Source organism: Falco punctatus (genome assembly GCF_963210335.1).
Source record: "Falco punctatus genome assembly, chromosome: 10".
NCBI lineage: Eukaryota > Metazoa > Chordata > Aves > Falconiformes > Falconidae > Falco > Falco punctatus.
In genome coordinates this window covers 6540485-6558931 of record NC_137590.1, presented here as the reverse complement: position 1 = coordinate 6558931, position 18447 = coordinate 6540485, and the positions used below count along the sequence as shown (strand labels likewise).

The 18447-nt window shown below is 43.2% G+C and overlaps 1 protein-coding gene across 7 annotated transcripts in view; it reads right to left on the bottom strand.

The window, feature by feature from the left end:
* EYA2 (EYA transcriptional coactivator and phosphatase 2) overlaps positions 1–18240 on the bottom strand; it is a 110658-nt gene extending 92418 nt beyond the window's left edge. For 3 of the 7 annotated variants that reach the window (XM_080404983.1, XM_080404985.1, XM_080404984.1), the window contains exon 1: positions 16814–17067. In XM_080404983.1, coding sequence (XP_080261109.1) covers positions 16814–16878 — 65 coding nt within the window. In that variant the 5' untranslated portion in view covers positions 16879–17067. The other 4 variants (XM_080404986.1, XM_080404989.1, XM_080404988.1 and 1 more) reach the window with 3 other exon arrangements.
* Positions 18241–18447: the final 207 nt, after the last annotated feature.

Sequence of the window (18447 nt, the reverse complement as noted above, 5' to 3'; positions counted from 1 at the left end):
ATTTATTGGTAAAGGAGTTGGTTACTGGCACTGTATTTCAGTATGAACTTACATTATGATACTAAGTACAAAGCCTTCATTCTGTTTGTGGCCGTAAGAATTAATCTTTTCCATGTGCAGAGAGGTTGTGTGATAATTTAACTGAGATTCCCGTTGGTAGTCAGGCAAGCACTCATCAGCTGCAGGGCTTTCAACAATACATGAGTAACAGCTCCAAGAGCAAATGATGGAACTAACATCCCTCTGAGCACTATCAAGCAGGACTAGAGCAGTCCATTTCTTTCAGGGTTTTCATCTGAGTAGGTTGTCAAAAACCTGAAAACCTGAAACTAAAAGGTGAGTTTCTCCCAAAACACTTCAAATGCTTAACTTTGGACAGGATTCAATAACTAATGGACTCTGAATGAAACTATATTTCTAATACCTTGTATTTGCCTCAATAATAAGAAATGGTCTGATCTTGATTATTAAAAATGAAAAAGTAATTTGAAATGTTTATGTGGATGGCAGCTTTATATGCAGAAGTGGTCCAACTGCCTTTTCAATCCAGCTGGAACAAAGTTTTAATTTTTCTTTTTTTTTGAAATTTCACTTATTATGAGCACTATGTCTTAGTAAGGCAGCTGTTGGCAGCAAGTTGTGAAATTAAAGTTGAGCTGGTTAGTGCTACCTAAGAGCCAAGATCTTTTGTCAGAGAGTAGTTTTTCTTGTATACATGTAACCTACATTCAGTAATTAAAATAGCTAGTCCATCAATCCTCCCAACCCCACTTGAAGGGAGAGGCAATGCTACTTTAAAATACAATTTCCAAATTGTACAAATTGCAACCAAAAAATTGGGATTGCTATAACTCATTTCAGCGAGGTCTTTACGTGGCCAATGCACCAATGACTTCAGAAACCCAGAAATTAAGGATTCCCGATTCTCATCACTGTCCTACTAATATGGTGTTAAAATTCTGGGCAACTCACTTCTGACAAGATTCCAAATGGGAAGGAAATCAGGATCAGTGTGTTTCTATTATCCACTGAGGATGTCACACACACAGCCTACACCTGGAGCAAATCATACCAGGCTTCCTATAACTCAGTGCAAGCACTCTTACCATGCAATACACAACCATGATTTTCCTTCAGCTTCTCTGCCTGTCTTAAAAGAAAGCAGTACTAAATTTCACATCTTGCTCTGAACCTCCTCTGGAATGTGCTTGAGATGCATGTTTCAAAAATACCTACATAAAAGTGCCCGTGGGAACCAGGTGAAGGAGCAGAACAGGAATTGGCACATGCTGTTGGAAGTCCAAATCAGGTAATTTTATATATTAAGTGCATAAATAAAAGAGGGAACATGAAAAAAAAAATGCCTAAACTAAAGCATCAAGCTGATTAATCCCCAACAACTAGGCTGACTACACCTTGGAAACTAACTTCTTTCCCAGATTGTTGCCTGGAAGTTCAGTTATCAAGGGTAACAACAAAACCGTATTGTCATCTATGTCAGGATTTGATTAGCTTCAAGTGATTGTAAACATTCAAAGACCTTACTACTGACCAAAGATGCAACCCTGTCCTCTCCCCAGCCCAGCCACAAGCTCCTGCAGCGACACAAATCTGTTTACAGCCAGACCAACAAACTGCATTTTTTTTTCTGGTCGTCTTCTCAGCTGGATCAGCAAGTTGATATAGTTTGCAGCGTGTCTGATAGCACCAGCCCAGAGGAGGAGACAGGAACACACAGCCAGGCTGAGGAGGCCACTTTTGATTTCAACACCAACTCTCGGGCAGCTTAATCCAGTCTTGAAACCATACCTACAATTTATCAACATGACTGCTATAAGGAGGGTCCCCCTGCTTGCAAGGCAACTGTAGTTTTAATGCCAAATAAGACAATCTGCCCAAATTACTCTACTGCTTAGGTGACAGCTACCTGCACTTCCCTGTAAACACAGGATTACAATTAAATACTCCAATACAGTTGAAGTTGGCACCACTTTTACTATTTTAATATTGAGTGACAAACAGATTCATTTAACATGGCTTTGGGGACTACACCTACTGCACCTAATCCATAAACTACACTCGTGTGCAAACTTTGCATCAGCAATTCTTACCTGACATCTATTTTATGTATCTGCAGTGCTGTCCTATTTGCAGGGGTACCAAATTACTTTGTCATGCAAATACCTTGGCAGCCATCTACTGCAGTTAAAAACAGAGCCAAAAAGTTCTAGATAGCTAGATTTTCCAGATAACTAGAAAATTAAATAGGAATTGGTGGAAGATGGCTCATTGGTGTTCAGTATCAGTGAATATAGTGGCTGGCTACAGGGTACTTGTAAGCATTTTTAAGCAGAAGAAATCTTGACAGATTCTTTCCTCCATGCAATTCTTTTTCTGAAGAGCTTTTTAAGGAATAACCATAGGGGTTACCTCTTCTGAGGTTACACGCATTGTTGAAGACACCTGGATCATCTCTCTTTTGTATAAAAAAACCAATAAAAATCTGACTTGTCAGTATCTAGAGAAGTCAAAATCCTCAGATCAAAAATGCACTTAGTATGTCCATGAAAGATGAGAACTGGTGGCCATCATTCCACAAGTATTGCCTCGGACTACAAACTCACAGATTCATAGCAGTATAAAAATGCAAGGCTGGCAAGAAATTGGAATGAGAATAAAACCACATATGAATCATGCATACAACTAATTAAACATGAAAATTACCTTTACAGTCACTTACCTTCACCATTTTAAGTTAACATCTAGCAGAACAAATTTGAACAGTGTATTTTGGACATTTACAATCTGGGAGAAATATTTCTTTTAAACTCACATCAGGGTAACACAGCTTCCTTTCCAAGGGCTGATTATTTCAGGCCTTCCTAACCAAAGTGAAAAATGCTTAAGACTGAACACAAGCCTTGGTTGACAGCACTGAAATGAGCCTGGAAATCTTCACATTTACAGTGTTGGGAACTGCTGCGTAACTTCTAGGCTAAGACTTCAGCGCAAAGCATACCTATATTCACCCAATTTGCAAGTTAAAGTAGTTAGATTTTGGCAACTAAACCCTGGCTTCCCCTTTTGCTTAAGTAATACCGCAGCTTCTAAGCACTTCACTGTTAGTTGTCAGAGGACCATCTGAAAAATGCCTCCACAAGTCACATCCCAGCTACTTCTTCTTTACTAACATTTGATTTGTGGATTACAATCCAAACTGCACTTCCAAAGGTCACAAGGGCGTATCAACCATTTGAGGCACTACAAAAAAACCCCATGACACAACTCAGGACTTGATTTTCAGTAACTCTGGAAAAAGCCTAGTATGCACTAACCTTTCAGAGTATATGCCAAGAATAATTACAGAATTTTAAGTTCCAGTGACCACAAGATTGCAAGTTCCATACAGCTTCTTCTGGTAATGGTATCTGCACCAACACAGAGCGCATCCACTTGTGGAAGGCCAGAAAGCATCATGTTGGTACAACAAAACCCTTTCATTAAAAAGGCACCTGGGCCATTAACACTATGTCTGCTGGGGGAGACAGACACCTCACCAGATGGGGATTCAAACCAATTCCCGCATGAGGTGTTGAACAAAAGAGAACTGGCTGCAAGCAGGACAACACAGGCCTGGTTGGTTTTGTTTACCATATAGTTAAAGGACCAGTGAATGATTAATTCGCTCTTTGCACAGTGGCTGACAATATTTTGAGGCAAGACTTTGACTTGTCAGGTTAAACATAAAAATACTTACACAGAGCTCTCTCCTGAGCTGACTGCTGTTCAAATGACTTTTTTACGTTGCTTTCCAGGACAAAATGCATAAATGCCATAAATGCTTAAATGTCAGGCTCTCTTGAGAAGAAAGAGGCCAAATAAAATGTTAGGCTTGCCAACAGAGCAACACGTTGCTATGCATAGTAACACTAGCACCACAGAGTCATCTTCACTTACCACCTTGTTAGCAGCTACAGGCAAATCTTTGGCAAGATCCCTCTCAAAGTAAACTTGCTTCCACTGAGAACAGCCGGATCCTTTGCCCTCCTCAGTCAAACTCCCCCCTGCACACTCCTGGCTCTTCCTAGGCACAGAGCTGCCACCACCATCAGGGATGACAAACTGAACGCATATCTTCCTTTGTAATGTAAATCAGGTAGAAGAGCCAGGCTATACAAGCTTCAGGTTAACAGCTTGAAAAGCCCTGAAGCCCAACATCTGAAGAAAATTTTAAATGTTATTTAAGCCCTGGACACACAATTAAAATCAGAAGATGGCCTCTATTTGATGGCAAGACCATCTCACCTGTTTCTACACTCTCCATATGAATATTAACCCACAAAATATTCCAAACGCATAAAAAGACTTGACCTCTGAGGAGATGGGGAGGAAGACAGGTGCCCTACAGTAGCTTTTCCCATCTTCTGAGCAGTTACAAAATTACAAGCAACTTAAAAAAAAATAAAAAAACACTCTCCAAGAAAACATATCTAGCAAATATGAGATCCTGAACATGGAAAAAAATGCATCCCTAATTCAGGTAGTCATTTAACAGATGGCAACACATTTCAAGAACTAGCAAGTTATAAGTGCAATTAGTTAATTTAAAAGAAACAACAAAAACACACAACAGTAAAACACAAATTCAGTTTCCTGTGCAGGATCACTTGTGCCCACAAGATGCACAAACAGCTTTTTTGCATCAGCCCGGAGACTTTTGAAAAGGTGGATATAGTTTTAGCTTTCATCAACCAGGGAGCACCCACTATCAGGCTCGTCTCTTACCTCAGGCGGGACACAGGACAAGCGAGGACAACCTCCTGTGTCACCCTCCCCTTTCCTTCCCTGCCGTGAAACGCTCCAAAACTGGCAGCGATTCCCACTGGATGGGACGTGCGATCACACCAGATTATAGTCTGATATGAGTTAATAAAGCACTGGTTTTGTCCTACTGTATCTGGCGTCTGTAGCAGGCGCTGGGGGGGGCGCCGGGGCTCCGTGAGGAGAGGCGAGGGGCTGCCCCGCGCCGGTTCCAGCCGGTTTCACAACAGACCCACGGCAGGGCCCGGCAGAGCCCAGCGGGGAAGCCAGCGGCACCTCTGTGAAAGGGCAAAATTCGGCACAGCGGAAAGGAAAACACCTGAGAGAAAGAGCCCTGCGAGGCCTGCGGCAGGGCCTGAGGGGAGGGCGGGAAGGTGTTTGCCACAGACTCCCCTGAGCGGCCAGGCTGGAGCTGGTTGCCTGACGGAGCTGCAGCTCAGAGAGCCCACACTAGCGCAGGGGGGCAGCGTGAGAAGGGGGAAGGCATGGCAGAAAGGAAATATTACATACTACGTTGCCTGCAGTCCCCCATTCCCTATCCCCCACGCTGCTCTGGGGGAGGTAGAGGAATTGGGAAAGAAGCAGCAGAGTTGAGCCTTTTCTTGGGAAAGTGGGTGGGCAGAGCTGGTTTAATTCTTGCCTTTGTTCCTCCCCATCCAATCCTATTTTAATTGGCAATAAATTAATTTTCCCCAAGCTGAGTCTGTTTTGCCTGATAGTAATTGGTAAGCGATCTCCCTGTCTTTATCCTGACCTGTGAGCTTTTTCATCTTATTTCCTCCCCTCAGACTGTTCAGGTTGGGGAGCGGCAGAGGAACTGGCTAGGCCCCTGGCCACTGGCCCAGCTCAACCCACCACACATACAAAAAAGTTTCTTACTCACCTCAGTGCTCTGACTGAAAAATACACTAAAACTGAAAGAAACACAGCAAAACGAATAAATTTCCTTTCCAATAATCTGCTACTGACAGAATGTCACATCTTCCTTTTCTCCAACTGACCACAGAATGGCCAGGATTAAATCTTACTCTCTAGCAAGGAACAGAGAACTGGGTTAATGTGGCCTGGAGTCTGCAGGACATGCCAGGGCTTCCCCTGCTACATAAACACTTTTATCACAAAGTTGTCATGCATGTCATTTCTAACGCACATTTTTTGGTGCAGTACTGACTACCTCTTCCCAAATCTCTAAAATCACTGCAGCCCTAACACTGAATCATTACTTCTGTCATAGACACCTACAGCCAGCGTGCTTCCCAAGCGACTTTCTGGGTTGTACAAAAAGGCAGAGGAAGAATAAACCAGAAAACCCTCAAGCTGGACTGCTGTGGCTGCAGGGCACAGGGTAGTGGTACCTGCTCCACCTGAGAGCACCCACTCCTGCAGTGGAAACCAAACCAGTTGCTGTGATTCTCACACCAGCGAGGTGGACAACCAAGGCTGCCTGCAGATAATCTGCTGCCACAGGCTGACCCTTGCTGCCATTGCCAATCACCCACTTCAAATTTCTAAAGCTGGTCATAAGCAGATGCCTTCTATCCAGTATTCACATTCACATTTTACTGTGCCTGCCTGCATACAACATGAGTGCAGAATGGGTTTCTTAACGGAGAGAGACTGAAATCCTCACTTGTACCTCTCCCCGTATAGTGATGGCTCGTGTTCCCTCTCCTTACGCTGAGCTGCTGGAAGCCGCAGTACTAGAAGGACAGGAGCAGAGTCAAAGTTTTGTTATTGCAGCAAAAGACAAACGGATGACACTACACAAGTCTATGGACGCTGGAATAGTTCTCCACTGGGCATAATGACTTGTCAAGACATCAATGTGGCAGAGACACTGTGATGTTTGTCATCGGATTTGAGCTGTCAGTACTGCAGATATTCTCTAGCAGTATTTTCATCTGAACACTAAGTCTGGGACCCAATTCATTTAACATTGTGATGAAGTATAAAAAGCCATCAGTAAGCAGAGTGTGACTTTTTTTAAACAATACAGTTCCTTCTCAAACAATTACCAGGATGCGGTACGTGCAGTTTGGAGGAGAACGGAGCGTCAGCCTGGGTATTACTACATGTCAGAGCTCCTCCTCTGGAGTCATATCAAGTGACTTTCCTCCTCGAACATATCCTAATGAATTCCACTGAAGCCTGCAAGTAAAAATCCTTCCCCAACCATTTTGCCCTGATTGATAGCTTTAGAGCCTTCCCCATACTGCTTCGGCTGCTTTCCAGAACTTTATTTTTCTCCTTTTTGTAAGTGTCTGCAACAGGAAGCTGCACTCGTTTTTTTCCACGGTATGTTTCTCTTAAAACTGACATCTTTGCATTGTAATGAAGGAACCCCTGGGTATTAATGACAAATTAGTCACCAGCTAAAGAATATTTTCTTTTCATTTCTATACCAGGTGGAAGATATTAAAATCTCTAGAGGAATTTCACCTACTTTGCTACAATAAATCATCACACATTTCTTTTAAAGTGACTTAATTTTACTACCTTTAAAACTTCACCACAAATAAAGAACCCCATAATGTGTTAATATAAGACTAAAATAGTCTCGTGAAATTGATCAGGAGACATCATAAATAACATATTTAATCATACTGTGAAAATCAATGTAATTCTGCTTTTACATTTCAAGTGTTATAATTTTTAAGCTAAGGAATTATTCCCTTCCAAGAAGATAAAAACCCCATGTACCTACCTAGGTAGAAGTATCACCTTCAAAAAGTTAGCAAAAAATCTTTTACCTTCTTTGTTGAATTATCTAACCTAATAGAGAACAAGATTTTAAAAATCTACAAAAGATACTACACAGTCTGATAACAAAAGGTGAAGAAGCGTTGCACTGGCTAGTCTTTCTTGAAGAACTTGTAAAGTAGAAGCCAAAGTAGAGCAAAAAAACCCCCCACAATTAGGCAGTTTGCTGAAGTCACAGGCCATTGAAATACAGCAAAACATTCAGTGAAGGCAGAGCTTTGCCTTCTTTCATTTTTTTCTAGAAAGTGGTCAGTAATATTTTAATGTCATTAAAAACTTGATACACAAAATGTTAACTTCTCAACTATGCAGTCTGTATCATTTCAGTGGGGTTTTCTACTTTATAAGACAGATAAACTTCTATAGTTTAAATGGCTTTTGATTAAATGGCTTGATATACAATTATGTGCTCTTAATCAATTAGGTCAATTTTCCATGTTATAATAGATCCATTAAGTAACCCAGGCAGTGAAAGTTCATTTTACAACTGAAAGTAACACCAGGACCAAGACAGAAATTTAAGAGTCCTGCCCCACCAGCAGAGGGAGGGGGGGAGAGCGTCTATCAATGAATACAGTACACGAAGTCTACATGCAAGTGTTTAATTGTTTCTTCCTCTGTTTGCTGAAGAAAAAGTGAGGAGCAGAAGATCAATTAAAAAGCAGAAATATAAACCCAAAGCATTAAACACTACTAGATATTTAAGATCCCACAGTGCTTCTTACAAGCACAGTGCATCACTCCCCTACTTCTCCCGGGGGAGTTCCAGCTCCGATAATTACTTTCTGTCTGCTCACAAAGTTAAAGTTCAAAACAATATTCATTTTCCACTTCCTGTCCTAAACCAGGGCACAATGCTTCTGTGCATCATTAAGCAACCATCCTGCTCCACCACAGATACAGTTAAACTGCTGTTGTGATTGAATAATCCTGATTTGTGGCAGGGGGGACTGGGGGAAGGAGAAGAACTGGGCTTTAAGAAAGCAAACGCCAGGCTCCAACATCAGTGTGTCTGACTTTTAGCAGCATCATCCTTTATTACTTTCAACCCCAAATCAAGCATTTGTCTCCACCCCCTACCCCTACTTTGCAGGGGGGAATAAGTGGTGTTTCAAAACTGATGTAGCCCAGAGGTTTTGCTGCATCTCAAGTATTTTACAGAGGACTCAGTTGGCTTCCTTAGTCCCTCTCCCCATCCATTTCCCCAAATTATATTCATCTGCTGCAGTGAACAGGAAGGATGACTGCCAAACAAACAAAATGAAATCATACAGAACAGGCAGAATATGCCTTCTTTCAAACCACAACTTAAAATTTTCAGGTGCAGACATATTGAAGAGGGCAAAGTCATTTTAAGGAGAGACAGCAAATGTCTGTCAAAGTTTTCATACAGAAAATATCTTATATTGCCTTGTACAGGGTTACACACATTTACAGCATTGCTGAATGATTACGTATTTTAGGTCAGAGACTTAAGCTTGCCTCTTATTCAGATAGAATTGAATTTCATTAGAAACAAGATTCCTCTAAAGTAGATATTTACACAACAGGCTACCGAGACTAAACAGAATGAGGATCTTGATAATAATACTCCAATAAATAAAAACAAAAATTGGTGCCGGCACTATTTTCCTGCTACACACCTAACTCCACCAACAAACGGAAGAATATTAGGTCAGAGGAGACATACACCAAGCACTAAGTCATATCATTGCAAAGTGCAGGAGGTTACATCCACTGTTACCACAGGGGCTGTGATACCTCCCTCTCAGGGACCTGAACTGGCTTCCCACCTGATTTGGATTTCTTGACTTTTGCTAACTGTTGCTCAAAACCTTTGCTGAGTTGCAAATAAAGTCTATGAGCATGGATAGCACAGAAAGACAGCAATTCCCGCTCCCATTCTGTAAGGCTCAGGCACTGAAGAAGTCAGCTGGACTTGCACTGACAGTGGTTACAGTGTGATTTATTTTTTTTCTTAAGTTTTCTTAAAAATGCATTTGTGCAACAAGTACAGAAGATTTGAAACTGTTCCCTCCCAAAAAGGGGCCAATCCTTACTTGAGTGAAATGATTAGGAACTGCAGTGGCAGCAGGACTGTATCTAATATATTTACCCACAGTTAAGCACAACAAAGGAGAAAATTTATTTTGCTACAAAGCATTAAGACATTGTGCCTAACTGTATCTCAGTGGACAGGAGCAGCATCAATGTAGCACTTGCCAAACCTAAGCTAGCAAAACCATGCTTCTATAAATTCAAAAAGTAAAGTTAGCTTATTAAAAAAAGCAAAAATTTGGACACAGCAAATATAACATTCAAATATTTTACTTACAAAAGTGTCATGTTTCATTAAAAATGGTGCTTTTTAGTTTGTTAAAGGGTGGAAAAAGTCTCTCAAAGAAAAAGTATTGCTCAATTCTAAACAAAATTTAGTTGTTTCAACCACAGAAATGGGAAAAAAATAATAAATTTGCATAGTTTACAAAACTGAAGTACACACTGTCAACATTTGCTGAAAGTACAGTATTTTGTAAATACATTGACTTGACTTACAATCAAAGAATTGTCAAATAGTTACAATTACAGACAAGAGACAATAATTTAGCACAGAAGAGCAGTCACAAGGGGAATCAAAACCGGTGATACAGATCTGTATTCAAAACTGATCAAAGCTATTTCAAAGTAGCTGTAGGACAATTACATGGCAAAAAGATGAATCAAATATGTCATCAAAAGGCACAATTTGCAATAGATGCAAAATTCGCCCTTAAGACAACTGATGAGCTTCTCTGTGTAGTGCACAAGCTAAGTTGTAAATAACTGGGGCCCCCAGATTGCTTTGCTTACTCAACCTATTTAAAAAACAAAAAAAATTTCAGATGCCTGCCCCACTTTCCCCTCACTGTTTCTTGTGGGTGCCTGAGTAATCCTAGAGGCATTTCCAGTTTTTAAGGCATTTGCTGAGTTTAAGAAATTTTCCCCACGTCCCCTTGCCTTTGTTTGGAAGCACCAGGCTTTCCTCCTCTGGTTGAGCTTCTCTGTGAAGTCTGCCCTTTCCAGCACAGGGAGAGGCATCAACTATCTCTGGGTTAACTAGTTACTATCTGGGCCGACAAGTATTAAATAATTCTTTTTATTTAGGATTTTTATTTATGTATTTAGCTGGACTGCTTTCCTTCTCAAAAGCAGGGACAGCAAACACGAATTTCTGCATCACGAGACAGAATGCCTAGAGTTAGGCAACAAGCAGCATAAAATTACCCATTTTCTTAAACCTTTATGCACATCTAAGAAGGGGCAATTAAATATGGACCTTCTTTTATTACTGCAACCCAGAAAAGTAGGACCCCACTGCCAGGAACAGGCAAGCACAGAGAAACCTTGTCTGCAGAGTGACTTGGCTCTGGCTGCGTTTGCAGTCTGTAGCACTGGTTTATTTAAAAACATTCCCAAAGAAGTCTATTATTATTGAAATAATAATTTGGGGAAATGGAGGTCCTGACTTAAGTGGTGTTGCAGCAAAGGCAAGTTGAGGTTCTACCGTGCATCAATTTCCTCTCCAAAAAGCAGAGGGGAGATGAATGACACCGGCATTTTAAGCAGCATTCGCGCAAAGACACGGCCGTGAAGAAATCTCAGGTTTGTAACCAAATACTTTAAACCTTCATTTCCTTAAGAGGAAACCAGCTGGGAATATGTTAGAAATAAGCTATTATCAAGGAAGTTTCTAACATCTGAAAAACAAACTTCAATCAATTTCTACTGGTCTCTGTCCATCAGTAACAAACCCTTCACCTGCTTTTCAAATTGCCGAGGCTCAAATCCTATCCAGGCTCTCCCGGCCTCAATCCTATTTTCACTCTTTGTATTCAAACCTGGCAGTAACAACAAAAACCAAAAAACCAAAACCACCCCAAAAAAGTCTTTCAAACAACAAAATCCCACACCCCAACAAAACACGCAGTCTGCCTCTACAAAAAAATGTCAGTCAACAAATAGGCACAAATTTCACAATGGCTGAGGTCATTCTCTTTAAGTCATTAGGGTTTGTGGGTGAGTTTTCCTGGTGGTTTTAACATTGGTTTCTGTGATTGCAGTTATGCTTATTTATGCATTTAAGGCGTATGATCTAATACACTTAGGTTTAACTACTTCATTCTTTTGACATTCTTTCCAAATTATAAAAAGGATTCTTGGTGTTTTCACTGCCTTGGTAAAGAAACAAAATTGCTGTCCACATAATTTCTTAAAAATACAGAACAGACTAAGTACTTGTTGAAAATAATTCAAAGAAAAAAACCCTACACCAGACATTCCCCCCCAACATAACACTTACTTTCCTTCTCTCTTTAGCCTTCTGAGGGAAGCTACTATTTTTTGAAAATAGCTGTTTTGCTGGCTTCTTTAAAACAATATCCAGGCCTTCATTTTACTTCAGTTACAACTTATAATCAACACAGAAGTTCAGTTTGTTTTTTTTTAAATCCCTTCTATTTTTACTGTTATGCTTTTAGAAAACTGCATATTTACAGTATGCTTCATTCACATTGCATCTTCCACAGCCACTTTGATCTCTACAATAATACTTTATTCAATGCCTTTTGGTTATTATCTACTGGGGGTCCTTGCTAGACAAAAATCATATAAGTCAGTTCTTTATTTCTTTCTATCAGAAATGTAAATTATCTTCACCCTCCCGGGCAAAAAAAAAAAAAGCCCGAACAGCTCCCACCAAGTAAATCAGGCTGGAGAAATTCACGAACTTGTCTGAAACATTCAGAAACATTTGCAAGAAGCTCAAATGCAAAAAAAAAAAAGTAAAAAAAAGTTGTGTATACATGTGCGTGCACAGATCTCTCCCTCAATACTATGTGCAGTGCATGGCTATTGGCTTGTATACATAAATTATATTAAAAACATTTTAAGTAACCTTTTCAAACTTGAGGCCATAGTTACTTCTACACAAGGTATTTCCAACATCCCCAATACAGTTTCATATATCCAAGCATATTTCTGGTCACCAGGAGGAAGAGCGGACAGCACCCCGCCAGCTCTGTCGAGACAGAAGGGCCCGCTCCTGCCTGGTTCCCTGCCGACAGCGCAGCCACCTCTCCTCGAGCCTCAGCTCAGCATCACCCCAGGTACAGCTGTGGCCCAATCACACCAACAAAATATTATCCACTGGCACATGAAACTTCAAACTTCCCAAGCCATCGTACATCCATCTCCCAGGTTCTGTAAAACACCTCGATTTACAGCCATGCACTTTGCGGGCACCACAAAACATGCCGGGCTCCCTTCTCCCCGCTGCTCCTCCCTTTCCAAGCAACTTTTTCTATTTGAACCCCAACTAAAACAACCCTCCACAAATTACAACAAACCTTCCTTAGAACTCCCCATAAACCTTACTGCAACCCCGCAGCAGACTCCTGGCTTTTCACAGAGCCTCCGTACATAAACACGAGGGAAAATACCTTAGCATGGCACTAACAGTATTTCCCGGACCCAGCAGAGGTGACAAACAGAGGGAGAGCAAAGCCAAGATGCCATCTCGACTTCAGGCAAACAACCTCTTCTGACCTCTGGCAGCTCCCACACACTATTAAACAAAAAGTATTCTCTCCATGTTAATGAACCATGTACAATCTAACAGATAATGCTGATGTTAAATAAACATGTTTATATGTGACTCCTAATGCTATGACTTTAGCAGCTGCAGACAAGTAATTTTAAATGGGAAGGATTATGCCCACATATATTTTACACACCTTTGAAATATCTTAAATACATAATTAAAGCCCAAGTACAAAGACTGAATGAAAAGAGGTTTGACTATTTTTAATTAAATATTCACCCTGTGACACACTTACTGGAACCATCTATGCAGTGACCACTATTTTGGATCCAATTTTCCTCTCACACCTCTTGCAGCTGTAATTCAAGGGCAACGGAACAGCTTGCCGAAGAAGGGAACTAGATCAGGTTTTGTATGCAGTGATCCAAAAACATTTTGCACGATGACTGCAGAGTCCTAAATCATTATTCCTGCTTTCTCTTCCCTCCTGCCTCAACACTCTGGTAGCACCAAATCTACCTGCAAATGGCAACACCTCCAGGCCCCAAATGACCCAACTGAGATGAGCAATTATTTGCATCCTAATTGAAGGGCTTATCCTCACCTGATTAAAACAAGGTGTTTGTTAAACATCATTACTTGAGTTAAGATCTGCAAATAAAGATGAAGTATTGTTTTAGAGAATTAGAATGAACAATTGTTTTCTGATGAGACCTCTTAGCAGTCCCAACTTGGATGGTCTTCCTGGCTTTTCAGTAGGGAAAGGAAGGGAACAGATTTGCCGAGTTGTCTCTGTTCATATCAAAGTGATTATGCCAAGAGGTTTGAATAGCTGATTTTTTTTTTAAGCAGATATAAACTACAAAAAAAAAAAAAAAATCAAAATCTTCTACTTTTTACTAAATTAAGCCACTGAAAAAGAACGTACCTAAAAGCTGACTGGCTTTACTTTGTATGTGCTATTGTTTAGAGCCCTGAACATATTTTTTGTTCCTTCTTGGTATAACTATTTTTCTTCCTTGTGTAGCAGAATATTAATTTTAATGAAAAGAATGTGATTGTTAGTCCAGAAGACTACATCATGTACTAATCAAGTTTATATGTTATTGCTGCAAGTAACACGCATGTGGTAAATATACATTGAAAACGGCAGTACAAGATTTTCCTACTTGATCCACCAAATGATGCCTCCACTTAGGGCATCCATTTAAAATCTTCATATTACAACTGCAGCATTCCATGCTTTATGGAAAGGATCTGAATTTGCAACTTCCTTTAACAGTCTGTCCCTAATAAAAGTGACCCCAGCCAGGCAAAATTAATTCAAAAATATTTTCTTAGCATTCTAAGAACTCCTGCTAGTTTTCACAAAATTTTAAAAGCATTTTTCACTGCACAAGTAATCTTAACAATCATTTCCACAGATTAAGTCTAACAACCTGTGAATTTATTGCAGAAGGAATTTACTGCAAGGAATTAATTAGTCTTCAGCACTGTTTTTGCTTGTTCTCCAGTTGAAGACACCTTAAAACCATCTGGTTACTGCAAAATCTGGCACAGAAGAAACAAATTTTACTGAAGAGAATTACAGCTGATTTCAGAATAGCTGTTTTACTACTACACATCATAAATAACAGTTGGGAAGACAGGAGAAAATTACTAACTTCTTTAATTGTTTTCTTTGTCAGCAGTGTATACATATACATACTGACATACAAATACAGCCACGCTGACTTCAGTACAGTGCCTTACACGCCTGAAGTTAAACATGCAACTAATTTTTGCAGGATTAATAGTTAAATCATTATGTTTTCAGAAAAATCTAGCATATCAATCAGCTAAGCACTACACCACAGCAACACACAAGACTCTTTCAGTGATATTCCAAGATCAAGTTCTTCATATGAATACGTGAGTTTAATTCCTTTGTATAACCAAGGCGTATTCGCACACATTGTGTAGTTGAATATGGGAATTATTGTTGGAGGGGGATTTATCAACAACATTTTTATTTCTCCCTAATGAAGGTTTTCTAATGAAATTTAAGACTGCCAAGGTTGTATTTGAAACAGGAGCCCATTTCAAACATTTCAACCAAATAATGGTGATAAGATTAGTGAGTCATGGGAATCGAGTCTCTACACAGTATTTTAAAAGAAAAGGAGCCGAGGGGAGCGGGCTAAACAAAGCAAAGCAAATCGATGAGCCTAAAACCAAAAAAGCACACTGCCTGATATTTAGCCAAATGTTTTGACCTGTTGGTGGGGGAGTAGAAGAGGCATGAGAATTGCATGGACAATCTGACTCAACAACTTCACAATTTAATTTTGCATCACATGTTTAAGACTTTTTTTTCTTTCATTAAGAGATATAAGTTAGAATAATTGAATCAAGTTATCAGCTGCTGTGCTATTCCAAGTGCATTTTCAAAACATGCTTTAAAAGTTTCTGGAATGCTTCCAAAGCTGCGAGCACTGATTATTTTCAGGGCATTTGTACTGCAAGTCTTTCCTACTTGGATGTGTAACATTTGAGGCCACATGATGCCTTGAATTTCAAAGCAGAAATAAAAATTCAGCTTTAAGAACAGAAATGGTTTATTCATGTCAATAAGGACGAGGAGAAAGAGTTTATGCCGCATATAGCAACAAGTAATACAAACCAGCGCAACACTACACGTATGAAAATCTACAAAACATTAGACACAGAACAACCAGTTTAAATATATGCCATCTTTTGTGGACCAGACCACCCTAACACACACAGTCATAGTCAGCAGAAAGAATTCAGACATGCTTTCTCAATATATTGGGGGAGGACCCCTTCTCTGGACGGCATTGCAGAGATAAAGAAATCCTCAGTAAACTAGTAAAGTCCACGAGAAAGATTAAACAATAAACCATTCCTGCCACTGCCTTTCACGGCATGAAGAGATGTGTGAATGTGGTACCACGCTGAACAAAGTTTCTGTTAGTATTTGATGTAGACCAATAAACTGTTATACGTTAACCGTATGTATTTTAACAATTACAGTTTTATACAAAAGAATATATCATTTGCCTATCTGAAAAAATGTAGCTGTACACCGAATAATTTCCTTTAGAGGCCATTCACTGGAGTCAAACAGAATTGAACACTTTAAAAAAAGTTCACTTAAACTGCATAAACCACAGCACAAGTTTCCCTCATAGAAGCAACGGCGAAGAAGAGCGTTAAGTCGTTTTATTTGAACGCACGCTCCAGTTTTCAAAGTAATTCCTTAACGAAGCCAGTCTTCAGGTGAAAATCAAACGTGAAGCATCAGTTACTACCTCTGTTAGCTCCCGGTCGCAACTCCGCACGCAAGACCCCAACGCGCTGCGCACTGAGCCGCTCCGCGCCCGCGGAGGGCGGCTCTCCGCGCTCCCCCGGTGGGCTCCGGGGTGAGCGCCTCGCTCCGCGCCCCGCTCCGCTCCGCGCCCTGCCCCGCGTCGCACTGCCCCGCTCCGCACTGCCCCGCTCCGCACTGCCCGGCGCGCAGCCCGCGGAGGCGGCTCCACGCTCCGTAGCGGCCGCGGACACGCACAGCCCCGCTCGCCGCCCCACTGCCGCCGGGCCCCTCCGCGGGCGCGGGGAGAAGCCGCTCCGCGGCCGTCCCCCGCTGCCCCTACTCACCGGTGGTGCAGCGCGGAGCCGCAGCGCTGCGGAGTGTGCGCGCCCGCTGCGGGCGCAGTGAGCATGTGCGAGGCAGGCGCGCATGCCTGCGGAAGGGAGCGGAGCGGGGCGGCGGCTCCGCACCCCGCGCTGCGCCCACCCCCCGTCCCCGCCGCGCCTCCCGCCGCAGCCCGCGGGGTGCGGAGCGCTGCGCCCCGGCCGCGTCGCCGGCAGTCGCACGGCGAGGGACGGCGCCGGCGATTTTCAGCCGCTTCATCTGACCTGTTGCTTCCCCAGGAGCGAGGCCGGAACGCGTGGCCCCTCCGCCCCCGCCCCCCGGCAGCCTGTCACCGGGGCCGCCGGCCCCTCGCGGCACCGCGGGGCTCTCCCGGCGCTGCCCGCCGTCGGGGTGGCCGCTCCGCGCCCGCACCTACCGCACGCGTGGGGCCGCGGCGTGTCGCAGCGCGCTCCCCCGGCGCCGGCCTGGGCTGCGCTGCCCGCGGCGCGGTGCCGGCCCGGCGGGGCGGAGGAGGAGCCTCCCGCGGCTCCCGCACGCCGCGGGGCCCGGCCGGAGCGCGGGGACGCCCTGGCAGCCCCTCCGCTATTGTCACCAGCCTGCCCCGCCACCCACCGCCGCTGCCCCGGCAGGAGGGAGCGCTGGCCCGGGCGCTTGCCCCGCGGTCCCTAACAAAGTGCCACCGACAGCAGGTACCGCTAGCGCGCGGTTTGGCTTCGGCCGCGACAGTTGCTGTATCGGTGCTGTATTGGTACGTTGAGCTGCGAGTTTTTAAAAGAGTTCCGTGGTGTAAAGCTTGGACGCTTGAACACCACATGAACAGCCACCTTATCTCTAGGCTCCGCTTCCCTGAAAATAACCGTTCTCACTACAGTCCTTGTGTTACTGATCTCTAGTGACAAATTATAAAAGAGGGGCTTTTGTGGACGTCTGGTTTTCTTATGCACGCTGTGCCACAGAGCTGCAGGTCCTGCAGAAAGCGCCAAGCCACCTCTCTGCCCTCAGAGCGCAGAGAGCATCGTGCAGCTCCTGGCTCCCCACAGGGTGAAAACCCCCTGGGTGATGTGGCTTCTGGCTCTGATCTCAAGGGAGCCAGACTGGAGCTGTGGCCATGCAGAGGTGCTGCCGCATCTCCCGTGTCAGCACGGAATCAGAGGCAATCTCTGTTAGGTGCACCTGGAGGGGGACTTCTGTCCCTGCCTGATGTGGTGGGTGCCTCTGTCAGGTACGTCATCTGCTACTTTGCACATCCTCGAGAGGGGCAACAGGCACCTTCGGAGGGCTTATGCTGGGGAGACAGGGCTGGGGCCTCCCGCCACGTGCACCCTCCACGCGTCCCCTCATACTGTACACCAATGCTCGTGGCTTCACTTTGCCCATGCTGGCTCATCCCCACGCACGGCACACATCCCGCACGGCTGCCCCTTCCCACCGGCATACCTGCTCGCTGGGGATGCAGCCCGGCCACAGCGGCACTGGGGCGTTTCATTTCCACACCCGCTCTTCCTCTTTATGCCCCCCTTCTCCCCAGCCTGAGTCAGACTGCAGCTCTCCAGTTCTGTCTCTCCAGCACTGGGGAGGCGTTGGAGGAGACCTGCAAGTCCTCGCCCCGACGGCTTTTATTACACCTAGCCCTTTC